The sequence below is a fragment of the Parus major genome, chromosome 9, assembly GCF_001522545.3.
Source record: "Parus major isolate Abel chromosome 9, Parus_major1.1, whole genome shotgun sequence".
Lineage (NCBI taxonomy): Eukaryota > Metazoa > Chordata > Aves > Passeriformes > Paridae > Parus > Parus major.
In genome coordinates, this window is record NC_031778.1 from 1,420,063 (window position 1) to 1,443,985 (window position 23,923).

The 23,923-nt window shown below is 40.3% G+C and overlaps 1 protein-coding gene across 1 annotated transcript in view; it reads right to left on the reverse strand.

The window, feature by feature from the left end:
- Positions 1-23,508, reverse strand: part of ARHGEF4 (Rho guanine nucleotide exchange factor 4) — a 209,755-nt gene extending 186,247 nt beyond the window's left edge. Inside the window, exons 1-2 of the mRNA XM_015637472.3 lie at positions 23,278-23,508; positions 10,210-10,245 (exon numbers count right to left, since the gene is read on the reverse strand). Coding sequence (XP_015492958.2) covers positions 10,210-10,245; positions 23,278-23,493 — 252 coding nt within the window. The 5' untranslated portion in view covers positions 23,494-23,508. The remainder of the gene's footprint in view (positions 1-10,209; positions 10,246-23,277) is intronic.
- Positions 23,509-23,923: the final 415 nt, after the last annotated feature.

Sequence of the window (23,923 nt, forward strand, 5' to 3'; positions counted from 1 at the left end):
ACCACAAACAAGGCAAGAGCACCAAGAAAGGAGAGCATATTTTTCACCACATGTTTTCAGCAGAATCAAAGGGCATGACTCAGTTTCCCTTCAGTCCTTGGGAGCACAAAGAACCCTGGTTTGCGAGTTGAGCAATAAAACAGCCTCCAGTCCCACACTCACAGCACCACCACAATGAGCCCTTCATTAGCCGCCACTTCCCGTCAAACTGTTAAAGGGAACACAGGTTTACCAAACAGCTAATCCTTGATAATGAAAGGTTTCCAACAAAGCTGCCTTTCCAGGGAGTCTGAGCACTTTCACATTAGCAAGAAATGAATAGACAAAGTGGTTCAGGAAACATGCCAAACAGTAGCTCATGCATTGAAACACAAAGACCTGCAGTCTTCAGGGAGCTAAAGAAAAATTACAGTAGTGTTTTGCGTTCTTTTTTGTCATCATAATTACTTTCTCCTTCACCTTCTTTCATATTATTTAATGAATAGTCTTCCAACTACAGAATATACACACACTTGTCTCTTAAATTTTATTTGCAAATACAAATCAGTTTCTGCAGTATCGTATCCCACTCCCTGTGTGAGCCAGGTTCCCTTTTTTTGCTGTGGGCCTCTTCTGGATGTATGCCACTCTTCTTACTATCAGTCTCTATGCAACTGTAACATCATTGACTGCCACCCCTTCATTTCTTCAGGGTTTTGTTTTAATTTGGTATTGAACAAGTCAACCATTGCATCTTTTCCCCCTGGGGTCTATTTTAAGGCAACCTTGTTTAGTCAGATGCAATTAGGCATTTAAGATCCAAGATAAGTATTTTTCCTTTAAAATTGTGAAAGCAATGCATATTTGGATTTAGGTAAAGAATGTCAGGATTAACATCAAAGTATGAAATAGAAGGGTTATGGAAACAGCTTTTTTTATTGACAGAAAGTCATGGCAAAACAAATGTGGGGCAGCTGAAGAACCAGTTCACAAGGACAGAGCAGTTATAGGGCAGACAAGTTTGAGTACAGAAGCACAAGCTGTATATAATCCTGAGTGCACAGTGGAACCTTGTGAGGGACTGTGCCACCCTTGGTCACCTTCCCTGCAGCTGGGCAGGGGAGCAGGAGGAGAGCACAGCTTGTGTGTGCTGTACTGTCCTGTAAAAGACAGCCATGTGCAGAAAGCACTACTGGCCATTCCTGCCTTACCCTTCTAGCCCTTCATTTTCTCTCTCCAAGGGAATATGAAGGTGCTCTTGACTTCACTGGGAGCACCTGCCCCTCATTCTTGTGTGCATGGTGAGGCAGAGAAAGGCAGCTCGTTGGAAAGGAGATAACTGGTGTAACTCAGCACTGAAATCCTGGAGACAGAACCAGGCTGACACCTGATGGTTCAAGCTGGAGCCAGAGGATGATTGTGCTACCGCTCATGCTGGCTGCTGACAGACAACTCCACTTCCCATGGCACCACTTTAAAGAAGGGGCCTTTATGTCAACACCCATCTGGGTCTAACCAGTTTATACTCCAGCAGAATTAGGCAGATCAGGAGCTGAGCTCCTGAAGTCCCTCTCTGGAGCTCCTTCTGATGCCTGGGTGCCAGCAGCCAGCAGAGGGCAAGCTGCCCCCACTTCATTTCCTTCAAAAACAGCATTTTTGGAGCTAGGTGTGGGAGAAGACACTAACCCAACAGTGTTGGGAAAGAAAGATGAACCACACACCACGTGTCTCTCCAAATCAAGCTTCTGGAATAACTATTTTAAGTGAAATAGTCCTTTATCTTTCAAAAAAATATTCTTGTGAGACAAAGGTAACAAATCTAATTTTTTATTTTCTAAACAAAGTTGTTAATTCTTGCAGTGAAGGGATACTGGTGAAACCTGCTTGAAGCTTCAGGTGCTGGAGGTCTGTGCTCTCTGTGTGATGCACAAGAAGGTTTTTTTGCTGAGTGAGCAGCCATAACACGGTGCTGGTGAGAACGTGAGGCTTTGCCAGGAAGCACAGATATTTTGCCAAGAAAGCTGCAGCTCGTGGGGCAGGTCACTCAGGTGAGAGCCTGATTTTGTAGCATTTTGTTGACCTCTGGGCTGAACTGGACCCACTGCCTGTAGGTGTAGAGTCTGACAGCTCAGTCCCCGCAGTGACATGGGGCAGCTCTCTTTGGGCAGCAGAGAGCAGCTGGGGACTGCACCACCATGGCATCCAGCCTGCTGCTTTTGGGGTGCTCAGCTGTCCTGTACCATGTCCATGTGAGAGGCTCAACCTTAGCAGCAATCACAAACATGTCTGCTTTCCCTCAGCCCAGCTATCTTTTTTCCCAGAGCCTTATCAACTGCTTGGGTGAGTCTCACAAACTCAGCTGAGGTGCAGAGGAGCTGCTGAACCCTTTCCTTGTGGCTTCCTTCTGCAAAGTGCTTGGGACTCACATGCTGGAAACTAGCCAGCACTTCTCAGCTCCACATCCCTTTCACTCCCACGACCAGCATCTGAAAATAGTGGAATGTCTTTACTTCATGACAGAGATGTACAAAATTACATTAGTGCTGTGACTGAAAATACAGCAGAGAGAAAATAGGGTAGCTCAGGCTGCTTGAGAACACCCCACATTCCAACCAAGACAAATACATCCTTGCCTTAAAAGTCCAAAGCAAATAAGTGAGACTTGAGTCTCAATTCTTCTACAAGATTTCTACTTGTGGGGGGAGCATATAAATCACCTTGAAGATGTTGGGACTGTTTCTGAGCAAAGAATGTAAAATAAGGCTTACTGTCAGAGCAGTGTGATTTTTACAGCCCTTACAGCTATCTGAAGTTGACCATTTGCCATATTGGAGTCCTCTCATCCTTGTTGATTTGTCACAATAAAGTAATTGAACCAAAGATGTTATATCATTTTCTCTCTTGGACTAAATGAATGGATAACCCTCATTTGCATTTGGCAAGCTAACACAGACCATTCACAAGTCTTGACAGATATTGCATATAATGGCCTCTGTTTTGTTCAGCTCCACTGTCCAAATGTTGAAAGAGTCTCTACACATTACACTCTTTTACTAAAAGACAAAAGCTAAACTGTAACTGAGGTTTCACATCTATGCAGCATCTCTGTGCTCTGCTATACAATAGCTTGTTCCCCAAGAGACAGAACTGATGAAGGCTGCTTTCCTATGGATTTTTGCCTCCTAATAAACCCTTTCTCACCACATTTGCTCTGTTCCCACCCATAAATGCTGACTGACCTGTAGGGGCTGTCAATAAAAACACACATTTGGGGAGTTCCCTTGGTAAGAGCACTAATTTGAATATTCCTTGATTATTTAAATGCCAGTGTGTATAAAACTTGCAGAAAGCTTTGATACTCTACTACCTCTCTTTTAAATTTGGTTAAAAACTGTTAATAGTTTCAAAAGGTACATGCAATGAGACAGATAGACATGGACCTCTCAACTGCCTCATTTCATTAGGAATTAAGCTAAAAACTTTCTAAAAAGTGATTTTTCAAGTTCTTCAGGACCGTAAAAGATGGCCCTTTGTGATTTCAGGAGTCAGAGTGTAAACTCTGATGCTGGGTACAATTGCATTCCCCCACTGCCCATTTTGGGACAGTCTGGACTCCCAATAAGCCATTCCTTTCACAGATGTGATGGCAGCAGAGGTTAAGGTACCTTGGGTTGCTATGCACATAAGGACACAAACATATCCATACCCTCATGGAATGCAGATTTTGATAAAAACTATTCCAACCCCAGATGAGAAAAGAAAATCCTACTAAACTCTGAGAACTCAAACACTTTCAATAAGTGTCAGTCAATGATTGGGAAGCTTGGCAGAGCTGAAAGTGGTGTACAATGATCTATAAATTGTGTTGTGCTTAGTATGTGAATTAGAAAGGCTGGACAGTGGTCATTTCCAATACTTAATACTTTAATCTAGGTGCTGGAGGGAGAGAGCACTGGATTCTTAGGGATCCTCTTTGTCAAATGATTGAGGGAGTTAATTTCATACATCTTCATCTATTTTCTGCAGTGTCTACTGCAAGACCTCAATCTGAATATATTTTTTACACAGATTGCTGCAGACATCAGCATGTTATGAAGAAATATCAACAAGGTATAAAAAGTATGAGACAGAAGCTTATTGCAGCAGAATCTTCCAGGTCAGTGCTGCAAAGTGGTGGCATCAAGTGTAATGAGAAGTGTCAACAATTAAATAGATCCATGGCTTCTGAATTACTTTCTACCCTTCAAAATATTTTCATCTGGATGGTGAGGATTAAGCTTTGTTTCCAGATGTTTCTCCTGCTGTACACTAAACCAGAAGTCTTTAATGGACTGTAAACCTGTATTTGGAAAGCAGATTCCCCATTCTCTTTGCAATATAGTGTGAATAATTACATAGATGGCAACTGCAACATTCTTGTTATAAACAAGCAAATAGAATATGAAATGTGTGCTTTAGCAATTCATCCTCCCAAGGTTGAGCTCAGGTTTTCCTCACTACAATTTGAAGAACCTCATATATTTTTACATGCTGTCTACAGTACAAAGTCTCAGAAAAGGTTTCTCCAGGAAAACCTGGTGAAAATCATAGTTTAATAGCTTCAAATATGTAATTTTTAAAGCAATTTATCCTGAAGATTATGCATCTTAATTATGATCCTGAATTTGCAATGAGACACTCCAGCAGCAACTAAGAGTGGGTATGAAATTACTCATCGATTTCACCTAACCAAGAAATTTCTAGTATTTGTTTTCTCACTGTCCTAAATGCAATTCCTCTTCCATGGATGCAAACCATAGACCAATTTTAGTTTTATTTTAGAGGGAAACCAAAGCTGATATTCTTGTGTCAATGGGTCAACAGGTAGAAATTGTAGGATCCGTGTACAGCGCAGTCACAACTCAGCATCCTGACTTGCCACCTAAATTCAAAACTAGTGGACAAATTCTGATTTGAAATCATAATGGATCAGGTAAAGTACCTGATGGGAGCACAACTTGCCCAGGGATCTTTCACTTTGTCACCTGAAGAAAGACAGGAACTGAGTTCAAGCAGAGAGAAGAAAATTACTTAGGTGTCCTGGGCTAGCAGAGCACTGAGGGGATGAGGGATCTTTAAGCCATGCACTTTGTCCCCACTGAGGGACACTGCAATAAAAAGATGAACAAGTTTCATCTCCACACTCTTGCTACAAACTCTAGAGTGAGAAAAGCCACCACCATAAGCAGGCATCTCCCAGGAAGAAATCCTCTTTGCAAACATCCCATCACTCTTTATGTGGTGCCTAGCACAGGCACAGACAGACATGTCAACACTGATGTGAATGGGGATATTGAAACACATTTTACTTCCAGTCTGAAGCAGGAGGAGCTCCTGGGGTCCAGGAGGAGCACCCTGAACAGGAGCTCCTGTTTGCACACACAGCAGCAGGGGGGAACAGGTCCCAAATGGCTGAAGGAAGCCAGAGCAGCATTGAGTGAAGGAATCAGCTCTGTGCTGCCCCCAGGCAAACCCCTTGTCCTCACTGGCCACCAGCCCAGCATTTCACAAGCCAGTTTCTATAGAAAGTGGTTCTCTGCAGCAGGCAGGCACAGAGGATGTTACACAGGAACAGTTATAACAAAAAAGGAGGTGACAGTGATGCAGGCTCAAATGTCATGCTGTAACCAGGGGCTCGCTGTTGAACACATCTGCCTTTTGTCTACTGCTTTGAATAGATGCCAAGGAAAAGCCTGGGTCTGAGTGAATCTAGGCTGAGAATAGCTACAGGAAATAATATTGTGGTTTCCTTTCAATCTTTGGGATCCATTCATTCCTAAAATAAAGGATAGACAATATATGAGTGTTAGGTTATCTGCATTCAGTTCCTTTTTCTGCCTTAGACTTGCTGAATGACCTTGAGCAAATAATTCACTATATTCACCCCTCAAATCTCCTTTTGCTACTTCACAAAAAGATACTGGAAGACAGAATGCATGGAGAAGGCACTCAGACACCATGGTGATAAGGTCTGTACAAAAGAACCCCCTCAACTCTATACAAAAAAGTACAGGCCTGTTTAAAGGAAAAGATAATGTTGTCCTGATCCTCTATAAATGATATGCTTTCCTGAACTTGGAGAAAAGCAAATAATTTATAGAGATTCAGAATAGCATTATCTTTTGGGTTTTGCTCTTTATCCTAAAAAATTGCAAAGCAACAAATGCTTTTTTATCATTCTCTTTTCCTTCTTTTCAAAGGATGTGGTTGGTCATCTTCTAAGTGCTGCTTTACCTTGAAAGCTAAATCAGGTTCTTAGAAAGCTAAAGGTGAATTTATTACATACCAATATCATGTTAAAATTAAATTTGACCAATGAAACAAACATTCTCTTGACTGCAGAGCAAATACCTGAGATGTGTAATCACTGCATGCAACAATTCCACCTGTTGTGAGCAGAGATGGACACACCACAACTGTACTCTTTCTACAACAGCCTTTCAAGTACCAGAATGAAAGTGACTGCAGACAAAAGAACCCAGATTCTCTTTGTTTGCAGAGTTTGCACTGACAGCAAACAGAGAATAACCAACACTACACTTACCAACTCAGCAGAGAATACTTGTCACAACTTCAAAATGGAAGGCAACAGGGAACTGTAGCACCATAATTCAGGTTACAAACACACAAGACAGATTCTTTAGTGGGCCTTTTACCAGTATTTAATCAAAGACAGTATCTGGTCATGCAGGACAGGAGCTCATCTCTATCTACTAAAAATATATTTCACTTATAATGGGAAGTGCTGACTTTTGCCCTAAGAGTTGACATAGCCCTCTGCCTGGGGGCAAGGATTACTGAGAATACTTTCTGTCCAGTCCTTTCCAGGGTGAGTACAGAACAGTGTCAGGGCATGTAAGAGACAATATACCTGCTACAAAAGTCTGGCCTTACACACAATTCTGGATGCTGGAGTTTTATTACTTACAGGCAGTGATATATTAAGACTTTTATGGAGTCCTGTAATAAAATGAGGTCCATATGTGTTCAGGGGCTGAAGCTCTCTCCAATATGAACTGAATCACTTGTTCAAACATACACCACAACAGTCTGAAGTCTGCAGACAGCCACTCACCTACAATTGCTCTGAGGATCCACAGAGCCCAAAATATCAGCCATGACTTCACATCTGTTTGAGGGAGGGTTTTTAAAAAACACAAGTGCAACACTGTTGCCAGTGTTAAAGTTTTCTTGATCTTCCAAAATTTTATTCAACACTTATGAATTCCAAAGGATATTTCATTTTCTACACTGAATATACAAACTTGTGTTGTGCACCTGCCACTTGTGGAGGTCAGTCCTACAGTTATTTAGCCTTCATGACCTCACTGACATGGGACTTTACAAAAAGTCTTTACACAGTTAACCTCTGTGTTCTCCTTCCACATTTTCTGCCAGGACAGAAACACACATTTTTTTCTCCACTAAAAAAAAACATGTTTGAAACAAATGTGGGGTTCTCATGTTTAACATAATACATTCTCAGTCATCATTATGAAATCTTTCTTTTTTTATCACTTTGGATACCTGTGCAGCTCATAGGCATAATCAGCATAATGAAGAATTCAGAAGGAAAAACATGAGTGTACTCCAATATATTTTATTTGCCAACCACATAAGATGGCTTCAGGAGCATTTCATGTCTCTTTGGAGATTTTTCATGCAATGTTTCACTAAGAGGTCACTGCTCTTTAACCCACAGGATGTCACTGAAGCACCAAGAGAACTCTGGTTCCCTAAATACTCACTACATCCTAAAGCACAATGGAAAGGAGATACAGGACAGATATTCCTGCTACATCAGAAAGATTTGCTGGTGATTGGTGTGAAGAGTTTGGTCCCAAAATGCTGACTTACTTTGCTCCATCAGCAGCAATTGCTGGAAACACATTCCATTCAGTATTTCCCTCGAGCACTGCAGTGACTGCTACAGGGTCATGGAAATATAAATGAGACAGGAAGGTTCTGCCTAATAGAGGAATGGGAACTGTAGGCTCCCTGTTAAGATTTCCTTTGTAATACACTGATAATATTCTCTAACCATGGAATAATATTAGCTCTTGACCTCATTCTTTATCTCTTTATCTCTTCTTTATTCTTTATGTCTCAGGTATGTTAAAGACAGCTGAAAGACTCACTGGATGTAAATTCCACTGGTTTCCAACTTACTACAAAACCATGTCTCAGGGATCTTCTCCTTTTACTATCAGCACAGCCTCTTTACAGACAGTAGCCAAAACACTGTCTAAAGCCAGAGGACTGACAGCTAACACCAAAAAGAAAGTACTTCCTGGGAAAAAGGAAGGCATGTGGAGACACTCTACTGCTCTGCCAGGATCAGTTCCCTCTCTGTCAGCTGAGGAACTGTCTCTACCTTGTCCACTTTCATTTTAATCCCTTAATTATGATTAAACAAACTTTCTCTGGCAGTCAGGCAGGTGCCTTGTTCAGGAGGATGGGGAGCTGACAGGAAACTCCCTTGGCTAAACAAACCCCAGTTAATGCCAGCCTGCTGTTTTCCACATCTCTGTCATCATCTCTCTGGTTTGTATCAGTGACAGGACCAGATTGCTGGCTGCTGAACCAGCCCTTGGAGACACAGGCTAAACCTGACAAACCACAGACCACTGAGATAAGCAAGACACAGCAGTGCAAGGTGCCAGCCTTCCTAAGTCACATATTAAGCACAATACATACACTTTACAGATCATTATAAAACTATTTCTTCAGTAAGTCTTTTGTATCATTCTATATACCTGGACTGTATTACTCCTAATGAATTCAAGTGTTTAGACTTGCATATTTATTTCACAGTTCTCTACTGCTTTATTAATGATTGAATACAGCCTTAAGTGGACAATTCACATTTAAAAGGAGAGACTTTGATATGATTTTTACCAAACTCACTTTAGAGTAATGGTAGGCATTGTGCCACACAAATCACACTGTCCTCTCTTGTGTTAAGGAGGAATTGGGTGTGCTCTGAGCAGTGCACACCAGCAAACATGGGTTTGTGCCATATTTTTACATTTCTATGAGTCTCCCTGTTCATTCACTTTTGAATAGCATGGAATATGAAATCGTGGCTCTCCCCTTCCATACAAGAGGTCAGACAGGTCACCTACAGCTGTGCAAAAGATGTGGGTTTTTTCCTTTGGTCACAGGAAACCAAGGCTTAGAGCAACCTGCCTGAATAAAATACACCTAATGCTTCAAGTGCCACAGCTTGCAATCATGAAAAGTATCCCAGAAATTAAAAGTACAAAACTGGTATAAACAAAAATCTGGCAGTGAGGAATCTTCTTTGGGAAGAAAGCTTTGAGATCTGATGACAAATTATTCAGATTCTGAATGGGAACATCATTTCCATCCCAGCACTCTTTCCTCTTGAGAGCCTGGAGTGGGGGTGGAGGGGAGGTAGAGGCTGAGAAGGGACACCCAGGGGGAGTGACCTTCCAGAGATAATCAATGGCTTTGCAATGAGCAGCCAGCTCTACTGAATATTGATTAGGCAGTGCTGGCAAGCTCTGCTCCGGGGAGGTCAGTGCTCCTGCCAGCTGCCTTGTGTGAGCACAAAGGGAGCCTCAGCAAAAGGCAAATTGTAAATAGCAGGTTTTATGTCAGAGGCACCATTCAGGCCCCTGGTAGAAGGAAAAAAACTCAGAAGTATGGTCACTGCACGAGCAAGCAGAATGCAGCAGCAGTCCTGCTAACTTCTGTTATTACACTGTGCAATTCAGTTTTACCCAAATAAACTTATTTTAAAGATTATCCCTTGCCAACATGCATGATACCGTGAGTTGCCACAGGTTTCTCTTCCCTAAAGGTTCCACAGACATGTGAAATGGAGTGCTTTCACAGACATCTGCCCTCAGAAGCTTTGCCCAGTGTTACACCTCGGTACATGCCAGGTATGAGTACACATTTCAAGGTGATACCATGTGCTGGCCTAGGCCAGCTCTGAGCACATCTCACACCCTTGAAGCAGCACAGCTGTGTGTTAGTACTGCATCCCTCTCACAGCACAATCTGATCTTACTATGCCATTCAGGAACCAAGATTCCAGCTTTTTAGTATTTTTTAAAATATAAAAAGTTAGATATTAATTTTATTATTACAACCATTGGTTGATACATATAGAACATATACAGCTGAGGAAATTAGCTATTAGTGACTAAGAGGATATCCTACCTTTTTAGAAGCAGACAGTCTTTTCTCATAGGCTTTCTGTGGAAAGAGAAATTAGGACAGTCAGGGAAAAAATACCTGGAAACTGTGTTCTTAAAACAGAAAAAAGCAAAACAACATCAACAAAATTTAAAAATGGGAAAAAAATAAAATAAGAAGAAGAAAAGAAAAAAGTTCCAGTTTCTGCCTGGTGTAACTCATCTGACTTCAGTGGGGTTGTCCCAGAGCAGATTCGTCCCTCTGTCTTTGCCAAAAAGAAAACAACAGGAGCCAGCCAAAGGCATCTGCTTTTGCATTTCCCCAGTGAATCCATTCATTATACTCTCCTGATAGAGAAGTGAACAAAGGCACTTCATGATGCTGCATCGTGCTATCCATAATTACATTGTATGTGCTTCATCAGCAGACATGCTCCAGGGCACACTGCAAAAGCTTTTTATGTATTCAGGACTCTTTCTGAGAGGGTGGGTTAAATGAAGTGAGGGAAAAGCTAACAGTTAAAACAGGAAAAGAAATCCTAACTTAACCTAAGCAGTTACTTTGAGTGGAGCTGAGTGCAAGAGGGAGGGGAGGAAACTATCACTAACACACTGCAAAGAAGAAAAGATGGGAGCAGAATTCCTGCCCACCAGTATCCCAGTTAGTATGTGTGCTTTAATATTCATCCCTTGTTCTTTATGATCTCTAAAACAGTAATCATGTTATGTGGTGCTCCCACATGAAAACCTCACTCTGGATAGGGATCTAGAAGAATTTTTTAAACAAAAAGTTCAGTTTGGAAGCTCTCTGAGGCTAACTTTATATAAATAGCCAACCATGCTCTGACTTCATAGTGACATAAGTCAGGTGTAACTCCCAAAACTGTGAGCATTAGAAAACTCTAGTGTCAGATCATAAGTGAGTCCTAAACACTTTATTGCTTAGCAGATCAGCTTAAAGTGCTTGGCAGTACCTGGTGCAAGTCATTCTCTGAGAAAAAATTCTGTTTATCTTGTAAGAATGTGCTAACACTGTCTTGGTGGTAATTAAGTCCAGCAGAATATAACATTTCTGCTGAGAACTTTGCTTTTAGAAGTCCAGAATCTGCCACGAGAACATGTGTAATCCACACCCTGTATAGAAATGTTTGTGTCTGAAAAGAAGGACTTGGCAAAAGGAAATTCTTTAAGATAATCAACACCCAGGTGGGCAGGAGAGGCAGGCATCCAAGGGCTGGAAGCTGAGACTGTTCTGGAAAGAAAAGCACAGAGAGAGGTAGCAAGCAAAGGTGAACACAGAATGGTGGAGAGACAGAGTGCTGTAGTAAATACCTTGTACTACCTATATGCACATATAACCTAGGCTGCTGCAAAATCACAGACTTAAGTTTGTTAGGGTCTTAACAGAAGTAATTTTTGGAAGTGAAAAGAGGTAATAGAAGTTGACCTGTATCAAAATACACTAAAAATGGCACTTAACAATGTCAACTTGCTTCGAATTCTGGATTTCTCTGTGGACTGTGGAACAAAACAGTTTCAAAGTACATACATCAAGACCACATTTGGATAGTTTAACAGCAAACTGCAAGATTTCTAAACTCTGCAATCCTAGCTCAGAAAATTTATTCCATATCCAAAGTTTGCATCTGTTATAGTCAGTTAGGATAGAGGTAGAGACCATAAAAGGAAAAATTCAGACAGCTCTTTTCTGAATGCTTGTTGCATAAAGATTAAAAACTATCAGGCTTGTGTCACTTGAAAAGTGTTCACAGATGAGTAATTACAGTAACACCTGCCTCTAGAAAGGGCTGGACAGGGACATTTTCTTAGCCACTGCTCAAGGGACAATGGACACAATATATAAGGGAGCAGGCAGTGACAGCTGCTTACAGGTGACAGGGGAAGTAACCTACCCATTTCTCACTAGAAAAGCCAAAAACTCTACCTCACTTGGGCCCTTGGGGTTTAGCATCTTACAGACAAAGCACATCCCGAGAATTCACTAAGAGGAGCTGGCTCTGGGAGGAGTGATTACATGGTAACTCTTTAAAACTTTGCCATAAGAGCTGCAGACTAACTCCTCATGTTATTATATAAAAGTTGCTGGCATTTATTTCCCAGTCATCTTACTCATGAGCTTGCCCTTCAGAGAGAAGAAAGGGAGCCAGGAAGAGGCATGAACAGGCATTACCACGTCAGAAAACTCTCAGCCAAAGCTTAGTCATTCCATACAAATTCAGAAAGATTGGAGACTTGTTTAGCTGGAGTTTCAAGGTTGTTCAACTCAGTGTAACAAGAGGAAAGGATAACCAATGTCACAAAATAATATACTGCTACTTGGCAGAAAAATACAGTCAAGCCATAATAGCTTTTATAAAAGTTCCCTCAGCATTTATAACAACTAGTTACTGTATTAATAATTATTAATAACACCTTATCTAGCTATTCAACCCCACAGATGTGCAAGTCTTTAACACAGGCAGGACCAGTATTTGCTCATTCTGGATTACCAAACACTTGACTTTACCATCATGGCAGGTACCCATATTGTGGCTACTGGCACAAAGAAATCCCTGAGACCTGCAAGAACCAACTTGTGATTTCTACAAGAAATTTTCCCCAGACCTTGCACTACACAGAATAGAACTGAAAAAACTTTTAGACTTCTTATCTGAAGGAATCTTCTACAGGTCAAAAAGTCTTTACAGATTAATTTTAAAAAAATTCCTAGTAATTCCTAGCATCAGAGCTAATGGGCACCCTTTGGAATTATTTTGGCTTTCACCAGGAAGGAGTCTGTTCTGAAGAAAACTCCATGTGGAAAACTGGGTGAGAAGCACATGTTTCCCCCTCAGCTGTGAAGTTTAGACATAGGGATGTCTGTTATGACCCTCTAGATGAACGGGAACCCAAGCCACCCCTCCAGGACAAGCACACAATATTCAACATGTCTGTGAAAAACCAATGAGAAGTGCAGTGGGCATCATCCACAGGGCTTTGGGCCACAGCTTTCCTCTGGGCAAGTCTAGATCTGGGCTGCAAAGAAGGCTGAAATACAGAGCTACTTGTGGCCAGAAGTGCTGTGTTTCAAGTGGCTTGGGATCAAACCCATCCTGATTTGCACCCAAACCACATACAATTTCAGGCTTGCAACTTAGCCAAGTGTTGCTGAAGGGTTCACAAACTTTTGTGAACTTGGCTTGAACTTTGTATTGGAAAGGAAAAGGTAAAATAAAACTTGCAAGTTGGAGTTTCTGCCAGAAGTCATTTTGCCCATCTCCAATACTCATGCCTTATAAAAGAACAGTTGATGTTCCATTCTACACAGTGACCCCAAACCCCATTCCTTATACACATTTTCCCAGATTTCTTTTTCTTGTATGGACCTTTCCCACCTCATGAGTTTCACAGAAACTATGAGCTTTAAGATGAAGATCCTCAGCTACAGTAGCATTGTAGGCTATGCATAATCCTTAATCACAGAAGTAAATCCCCTCCATCCCAAAATACTCACTTAAGTAATGATAACATGATATCATTCCTTCAGATTTTCCAAGGCCAAATGAAAAGCTGTTTTCTATTTTTAAAGAAAGATAGAAAATAACATAAAAGAAGAACTTGGAAAATTGATCATGGTCCTGTGAGTGGTGGTAAATCCAGCCTTGGGGTCACAGATTCCATTATGTGCCTTTATTTCTTATTCTGAGGTATAGGTAGATACAGATACAGATGTACAGCACCCTGCAGTACACCAAGGTGTGATGGTTATGACAGCTTTGACTCTCCCTAGAAGCAAGTGCCCCACTGTTTGTCTGGAAGAGTGCATGTTCTTCTCAGGGAGGCCCTTGCCCTCTGTTTCAGCCTCCATTTGTAACACACATAAAACCTCTCTCTTAGAACAGGAACTGCACATTTGGGGAGCTTTAGGATAAACTGCAAAGGGGTTCATAAAAATGAGAAGGGAGAGTGAAATATCTGTAACTAAAATTAACTCTTGAAGCTATACCTGTTCAAATAAATAGATTTTAATTCAAAGCAAAATTAGTTTATCCCTGAACAATGAAGTTTCCTGAAATTTGTCCTAAAATAACCATCAACCCTATCTACTCTTCTCCATGATAATTTTTAGCCTGTTCTTTTCACTTGTTTCTTTTTTTTAGAAAGAATTACCATTTTTGTAGTGGCACTAGTAAATCATTAAAATAAAAAACATCTTCAGAAACCTCGCTCTGATATTCTGAAAATAAAACAAACAAAGAAAAAAACACTACTAATGTCTTCTAAACCATTTCACATCATCTAGGATCACATATTTGAAAACAAATGAAGTTATCAGATTTCTGAAGAATACATTTTTGGTTCTGCACACTTTATCTCTATAAGCCTTTGCATAGTCACTTGAGTTTTGTGCTTAACCTTGCAGTTTGAAGAACTGGCAAATAAAGATAGTTCCTGCCTCTAACTCTGTCTTTTTCATGTGATGATAATTCACTCCTAGTGCTGCTCAGAAGAGGTGCAAAGCCACATCAGGATCAAACACAACATGTAAATAACCCTGAGGCACCAGGGTTTCTCCTTCAATCTACTGAAACAACTTCTCTCTGATAATTTAGCAAAATAATCCCTGAATCTTTTCACAGCTGGTGTATGTTTTACAACAGAGGTCCTGACCTTGTCTAGGTAGGTTTGGTTTTCTTGGAAAGAGTTTCTGACAGCGGATGACAGTGTGGTATAGTCCCATGCTCTTGGGGCAATGGGGTGTAAGGAAGTTCCAGCTGACCAATATTCCCACCTGTTTCTTGTGGGACTGTACTCTGAAACATGGCACTTCCACTGAAGTGAAAATTTACTGGGCCAAGCGAGACAGAAATGAGCTTTCCAGACATGTCTCTTCCTCGACTTGTGCAGCTTGCTAGGAGTTGTGTTGCTACAAGTGTGTGTGTTTGTGGAAGAAATGGACTAATAAATAAGTAATTAGAGGTTGGAACTGCTCAAGGCATGAGCACCACCAAAAAAAGGCACTTAAAAGCCAAAACCAGTTGCATAAGCTTCTCAGCAACATCCCAGTTTTTTGTTACACGACTCTAAAACAAATCTAATCTGAAAACTTAAATGATCCGTTAATTTTGGATGTTTTTTAACTTACAAATTGAAGATGAAATTCAAATTAAACTTTCCCTCTCCTGCTAATGAGCAGGCCATTTCCCCTTCCACCTGCTCTTTGTAATGCAATGATAGCTGCAGGCTGCTGCCCAAATCAGAGACTCGCTGTGCAAGGCACACCTTTCCTCTCAAAGAGCTGTGTGCATCCTGGTGGGAATGCTCAAGTTTTCCCTTCAGATGAAGAACTGATGCAGAGGTGAAGCAGTTTATCCAAGGCCCTGTTGGAAACTTGAAGCAGGAAGAGGAGTGAACCCAAATCTTCTTCAGTGTGCTCACACAGGATTGTGCACATTTCTCAGTCTGGAATGGATGAACTCTACTGAATTGGAAATGTACATTTGGATTGAGCACACGTGGGAAGACAGTGCTGTGGGATGGACACCAACCCTCTGTTTCCAGAGATCAGGGTTTGCTGCTCCCCTGGGGATCTGTACCAGTGGTCCCCAACACAAAATTGACATTTTTCTGCGTGGGACTTCTGAAGACAGGACCGTGGAGCCAAAGGTTCTGTTCTGTTGGGACTGACAGGGCCTTGGAAGCCAACTGGATGAAAAGAACACACATCCATGGAAACAAAGGTGTACACAGAGCCCTGGTTTCAGCAAGACTGGAAATTCCGTGGGATCACATTGAGATCACTTTTTTTAAGATTAGTGCCACGCTGTGTTGTCACCCTCACAGTTCAACAGGCAGCTGTTGTCCTTGGAGAGTGGAAAACACTGATCTGATGGACAGTGGGAAACCTTCCACCATTTAAGACCACTACAGTTCCCAGGATGTCTTGTGTGCAGATTTGCTCTGGAAACCTTTGCCTGCTTCTAGCAGCTAAAATGCAAATGTTCTTCTCTTTCTTTTTTTACCCTTTTTTTTATTATTTTTTTTCCCCTTTCTGACTCTCTCTTTTTGGGGTTTTTTTAGGACGTTTTCTCCTGGTTCCATTGCATTTTGCTGATGTCAGTCCCCTTGTACTCTTTCTCTGCTGGGCATTTTGGCCAGCTATTTATGTGGGAAGTGAAATGAAAGCCTGCACTTTCCTGCTGAATACTGCAATACTCATGCATTTTGAATTTTTATTTGGGCTAAGCGAAGAAAAAACTCAATCCAGCAGCTATTATAATCAACATCTTTTACAAGCTGATCCAAGCCCTAAAACACTTGAAAGATGATTGACAAGTCCAAGGATGAAAGGCTCGTTGTTTAAGAACTTTCCACTGCAAATTGGTATTTCAGTTTTCCTCTGCAGTTATAGCACCTGAAAATGTGTTTGTTTTATTTGAAATCAGACCCTCATGCAGTCACACATCTCCAGGAGCTGGGAATTGAAGGGAAAAAATGCCAATTGGAAAACCTTAACTGGCAACATTATGAAAGTTACTGTCTCCTGAGCATTGACATTAATATTTTCTGCACATTCTAGTTTATCACCCACGCGCTTCTCACCACACCTTAAGGGCCTGGTCTCTCCTCCAGCAGGGAGAGACTGGCTACCAAACTGTACTGGGCTTCTCCATTGTGCTAATAGGATTATAGTAAATAATACCAAAAAAAAACCCTGCTTATTCATATGGAAACAGCATTAATCCCTTCTGCATGCCCCACCCCATAACTTTGTGTCTGAGCATGAAAGCTATCTGTCTGCCTTGGCAGCACAGAAACATTCACAAAATGTTTTCTAAATTCTAGATTTTCTCCCCCCATCCCCTCAGTTCTTTTCAGTTTAGCTCTGAAGGAATGCATAAAGTATAAAAAAGGACTGTGGCATTATTTCCCATATAATTTAATATGAAGCATTGATACTGCTCTCTGGGGAATAATATCAAACATAATTACCAGGAAAAGGTAGAAAATACAGAAGGATCCATAAAAAGAAGTATTTTTTATCCTGTTGATTTCCTGTCTCATACATGCCAGAGTATGTTGTTAATCAGTATATGAGGAATATGAGGTTTTACTAAACAACTTTGCAATACATCTTACTAGCCAGCTTTTCCAGGCTTTCCCCTAATCTGTCCAGGGGACAGATTGACACCACCTGTACCATATAAGTGGATTTTATATTGACCTTGTCTGCCTTAGTCAGCCTCACTTATATTAACACAGAGACTAAGCTGGGATGGCTAAAGAAAACAGCAGTGCTGACTTCTTATGGTAGAATCTAAATGACAGCCCACTTATAATGACTGTAATCAAAATTATATTATTGTCTGCAATCTACAAATAAATTCACTGATTTCATCAAAAAACAAAGCTAGAGAACAAAACCTACCTTTGACTAAGAAAAATGCAATGTATCTATTATTATTCAAAGCAAAGGGATAAAAGTTGCTTGTTTTTTGTTTTTAATTATCTGATTATTTTACAACATTTTTACAGAAATTTGGGTTGGTATAATTGAAGGTTGATGGCTCTACAAAGAATAGGTTTTTTGCACCTAGACACACTCTTTCTCAGTGCAAATGCAAGTTTCAAAAAAAAATCAAATTCCAGCGTGTAAAAAGAATACTTTTGTTGTTATTTAGAAATGGAAATTGTATTTCACTCCTTGCTCCTGAATGGCAGAGTGATTGAGCAAACTTTTAAACCTGCCCTGCCCAAGCATTCTTGTGGGTATTATATATTATTATATAATAATATTATAATATTGTATATTATATTTTATACATTCTGCTATCTGGCAACACCTTATTAAAGTCTTTTAACAGCACAAATTCTCCTTAATTTCCAATTTTTGTCCAGATTTGTAAATAATCACATTCAGAGCACCACACTTGAAGCATCAAGTAAGATGTTTTATTTCTTTCCAGCACCAGTTCTGCTCTTCTTCCAACGCAAAATATGAGGAGGAAAAAAAAAATACAGCACCTTCTTAGATTTCTGTATAAATGAGACACTTTCTAGGAAGAGCATCAAATATTCCAGAGTGCACAAGAAGTGATTTGTTCTCAGTCATCTGCTTACAGGTTCTTAATCCACCCTCTGTGTTCTGTTAGTCTTTCAGGATTTCAGTCAAATTTTTTTAAGCTAATCATCAAATCACAATTCAGCAAGGAAGTTCTGCCCTGGTTCATGAGCTGCAGTGCTGCAGGAGCCTGCAGGTTTGTTACAGGAACTGGGCTTGAATCAACAGCATGAAGAAAATAATGCAGCTTTGATTGATAGTGTTTTTTGAGAACTTGTGGTAGCTGAGAAAGGCAGTTCTGATGAAAAGTAGCTATTGAATACCTTCTCTCCTGTAAATGAAGGTGTGATGATTTCAAGGGAATGAGGTTGTAAACAAGGGATGTGGCTGGCTTTTCCAGCAATCATTGCAAGGGTTTATAAAGAATGCTTTGAAATGGTTCTGCACATCAGTCTTTCACAGCCTGTGCTCTGAACACACTGCTTGTAGCTCAGAGCTGGATCCAGAAGAGGGATACTTGATGAATACTAAAGATACTGGAAAACTTTCAATTCCTTTTTGCAGTGGGGAAAGGAAGAAGTCAAAGTCCTCAGCACATGCTGAATGGTTTACACTGCCCATAAAGAACCAAATCTCTGGCCAGAACGAGAAACCAATCTGAACTGAGCTCATTGTCAGTTCAATACATTCCAATTTTCCCTCTGATGTTATCCATCTCCATTGCTCTGTCTTTCTATAACACTTAGCTCTAATAGCACTGCAAGTACTATTCCAATATAAAACAGGCTGTTTAAATATTTCTGGCCCAAAGGAATCCAGAAAATTGGAGCATAAATTAAAGGAAAACAGATTCAGAAATATTACCCCTAAACAAAACAAGCCCCATAGAACAGATTATGATGTTTTAGGAGTTAAGTGTATCTAATCAGACTGTTCGCCCTCAGAGCCTGACCCTAAATAAAATATTGGAAGCTTTGACCAAATGACTAAAAGAAGGTTGAGTATTCTGGCTGAAAGCTTAAAAAAAATCAGTGTTCCAAAGGGGAGGGAAGGGAATGTTTAAAGCTTTCTGCAAAACATCCCTCTTTAGTTGTCTCAAGTTGCACTTCTTAAAGCCACTTCTTGGCTTTTACTCTGAGGACTGAAGACAAACTGTAGGCTTCAGTGGAGTTCCATTAATAGCCAAACAAAAAACACTTTACTGAGAAAACATGTATTTCTGCAAGCAGCTGACCCAACAGAGTCCTCTTTCCTACAGCTCTGCAGTTCTCCAGCATGGAAATGGAATCATTTTACAAAATTTCTGATGTTTAATATGGGACAGTTTTATGAAGGAGCCTTTCCCTCAGGAGGAGCATTATCTGAGTCTATTTTCACTCCCTGAAGAGCTATTTGTGAACTCTGTTAACTTCTATCTCACTCAAATTTTGCTGAGATTGGCCAGAATGTTCAAAAGTTGTTAGGAAGGAGTTAGAGATGCAGCAAGACCATGTAAGTATATCAAATAACAAAAACAAAAAACAAAACTAAAACTAACAACAACAAAACCAACAAAAAAACCCCACAAAAAATAGCAAAAACTAACCAACCAAAACAAAAACAAACAAACAAACAAACAAAACAAAACACACCACCTTATAATTTCCAACAAATGCTTAAGGTAGCTGCAAAGTAGCTGTGAAGGGAGTCAGTCAGGTCCCCTCACAGAATTTTTGGACCAAGTGTGACCTGTCCACTGTTTAAACCCATGTCCCACATTCTGTATATCAAAGTCCAGCTCCTTCCTCTGTCAAATCTTCCTGTGACCACAATAAGCCATGTTGAAAAAGAGCTCAAAAATTCATTCAGGCTGACCTTACCATTGCCCATAATTACAGGAAGATAATCCAGCCCTACAATGTTTATAATAAGAAGAAAAAAAATCAAAATAAATTAAGAAATAAAATCAAACAAATTTCCTATCCCCTTTACTATGAGCTGAGCCAAGGACAGCAAGATTATGAACACAGAGTGATACTGAATAGCAAAGAATGAAGCCCCTGTGCCCTAAACTATGAGACAGTGATTTAATCTTTCACTTGGGATCCATACCCATGCATTATATGGCATGTACAAGTTCATAGCACAAGCAGTTGTAGGAAGCTCTGTAGAACCCAGTACTCAAAAATACAGAGACAGGACAAGAACTTGAATTGCAGATCTGTCTCACTAATATTTTGCCTTTGGTATAGACTTTAGACTGTTAAAAATTACCAGGTGAGCTGACAGAAAATGCTTAAGGTATAGTAAATAACAGGGAAATCACCAGCTGGTTTTGATATTCAGAGGTACAGAATATCTCTGAAGTATTATGAACTATTGAAACAGAGAATCAATCCAAGTAAGTTTGTGTTAAATCTGAATTAAAGAAAGATTTGGAGTTTCTTTTCTCATCCCCACAAGTCTGGTGACCCCTGAAAATGGAAGGGAAACACGAGTGGGAAATTTCCTAGATGTCAGTCTACAAAAATACCTCTTGAACTCTGACAGGCTTATTGCACATGTTCCCATCACACATTGGTAGAATTTGATTATTTTGTAACTAAACTTGGTGTCAAACTGCATGAGCACACACTCAGATTGGTTTCTCACCTGCTAAACACAGTCTCTCCTCATTCTCTCCATGTTAATGTACAGGAGGGTGAGCTCCCCTGACCCAGAGGACACATAAATCTTTCTGGGGGAGCCTTGATAAGGAATTACAGGGAGTCACTGATATTTTCCACATCATGAGCACCTGGGGCCCTGTCTGCAGCCAAGAGCTGGGAACATTTGGATGTATAGGGGATGTACACAAGCTGTTACAAAGGGCTGCTCTGTAGCACAGCAGCACCATTTCAGTGCTGCTGGCATTCCCTCCCCTCCCACTACAGCAGGATTGCTGCGTTCTGCCAAGTTGCAGAACCTGAGAAAAAGCAACACTGTGCTGCTTTTGTTCTTGTGAGGGGAAGGAGAAAAAAAAATTAGCACTTTTTGAATGGATTAGGACTTGGGAGAGATTTAAGTCATCGAAGAGTGTCAGGAAATAAGAAAGTGGGGTCTCAAATCCAAATAGTCTTTAAGAAAGCTCAGCAAGAAAGATGCATTAATAAATTAAAGGTTTAGTTATCCTCTTGGCTTAGCCAGGGCATTGTAAAGCTCACAGAAAGCTTTCTGAAGAAATTTGTGATTTTTACAGAAGCTACATAACCTCTTCTCATTCTACTTTTGTTCCTTCCCAACAAGAAAAACTTAAATGCACTGTGCAAATTTAACAACATATGCAAGAACATAAAAAAAACATACAGAAACACCTTTTCTAAATAATGCACTTAAAAAATTCTTCCTGTCTTCTTAGAAACTCCCCACAAAGAAATGGAACAACCATTTATCCTACAGGATAACTCATCCATGTTGTGCAAAACCATTGTGTGCAGACCACTCAACTTTGTGCACACTTCACAATTAATCTACAGAAAAATCCGTGCACAGGCAGTGAGTCCTGGGGACTGAAGTTGTTGCAAACACCCAGACCAACTAATAGATTTGTAGTCACAAGTGATGTTCTGCCTCTTTCTGTAATACAAGTATGGCTCTTAAAACCTACAAACTCAGTGGCTGCAAATAGTCCAAACCACAAGAGAACCAATCAAACAAATCAGCAACCAGACAAGGTTCAACCTTCCCCACACTAGATCAGCACTCCTCAAAAGTGTGTGTGCTGACCAGGAGTCTGCCTCATAAATTGTCTCTGGCCCCTGCCCTAGGGCTGTGTGCTCCATTCCCACAGCTGTGTGGATTCCTACTTCTTTTCAGTCAGACTCACTAAAGATCCCTGCAGAAAATAATACCAGAAAAAGTCCTATGAAAGGGTCTCTATCTGCCCCCTAATGCAGGCAATTGGCACCACAGGGTAAGTGCTACATCCAGACAGGAGCAAAGACACTACAAATGTGGAATATGTATGGAAACAAAGCTCTCTAGCAATCCAACACATAACACTGTGAGTGGTGTTCAGTTTACATTTTGATGTTATATTGATACAACATGATATATATATCATCAATCATCATCATCATCATCATCACATCATCATCATCATCACGGATCTCCTCTGCCACATACTTCTGAAACAAAAACAGTCAGTAAATATTGCCTTAACATTTGTTTTGATCTGCCCATTAACTAAATGCCCACAACAGTAAGATCTGAATGCAGAAACAGAGAAACAAAGACCTGTTACACATTCTAAATTTACTAATACAGTCTTGTTACACCATTGTAACAGCAGCATTTGAAGCTCAAATGTCTCAGTGCTTTCCTGATTAAATCTAAAACCTTAAATCACATGACTTTTGTAGAATTCAATGTTTCTTTGCTTGGATCTGAACATTACAGTAGCTTTCTGCAAGGAGTTAAATGGAATGAATTATAGCATTTATACCTGGTCCATTGCCTTGTTGCTTCCCTATCCAGTAATACATTAGGCAAAAGTATTTTTATTAGATGTGGAAAGATCAAATTCAAAATAACACCCTCAAAAACTCCAGTACATTGATGAAAATGCTCCAAACCCCCACCCAATTCTTTACTTTTATAAGGTTTGCATTTTCTGAGTTAAATACATTCCAGTGCTCATGGAACACAAGAGATTAATGCAAATCAGTAAAGAGCATGACAAAAAATTGCACCTAGAAATTAATCAAAAATCATCTTGAAATTCTTGCAATTATGTAACTGTGTACAGAGATAAACTGGCTAGCAGCTATTAATGTACTGCTTTGTGTAGTACTCCATGAGTAACCCTCATGGAGTTTTCCCTTGTTGGATCACCTGTTTCTGGGTACAATGTCAATATTTACAAAGCTCCTGCTACTAATAAACCATGAAGGAAACTACATAGTACATAGTAAAGAATTCTCAAATGCTTCAGAAGAGAATTTGATCAATTTATATTTTAAGCACATAGGAACTTAATGAAAAATATCACAGACTTGTACTAAATTTTCTTACCTTGCAGAGTTTCAACAGCAGCCAGCATGTCAGGTACGCTGTCTGAGTGAATTTCACTTTCATATATTGTTCAGGCAAACAGGTAAGGTACATTTGTACCAAATCCAGCTCTTCATGGACAGCACTGCTGCCAGCATTATTGGTATCTTCTTCCCCACCCTCTTGCCTTCCTTTTTCCTCTTCTGCTGATGCACCCAAACATCTATTGAACTCCATTTTAAAAAGTCTGTTGTGTCACACCCCCAGGCCCCCCTCCTTCTCCACAAAGCTCTGATCTTTCCAGAGACAGCTCAGGAAAGTTTTAATTTCATATCAGTAATGATATTCCCTGATCCTCCACAAGTATGTAGCCTTGTCTTTAAGCCAAGCCAGAAAGTTCAGGCTGTGGTAGAATAAACTTTCTTTAAACTGTATTGGCTTTCTGCCTTTGTCTTATTAAACAACCTCTTGCAAATATGCATACAGCTACAAGACAAATATAGCACCAGCTAGCCTTGTCATACTGCACAAGAGTACTCCTGCTGTTGCCAAGAGAGGAGAGAAAGATCCCATTTATTTAAAGAGCAAGTCCTCAGCATCAGGATTTCAGTTCATTTGTGGGGGGGGAACAAGGGGAAGATGAAAAATCTGTTATCTTTGAAAACTT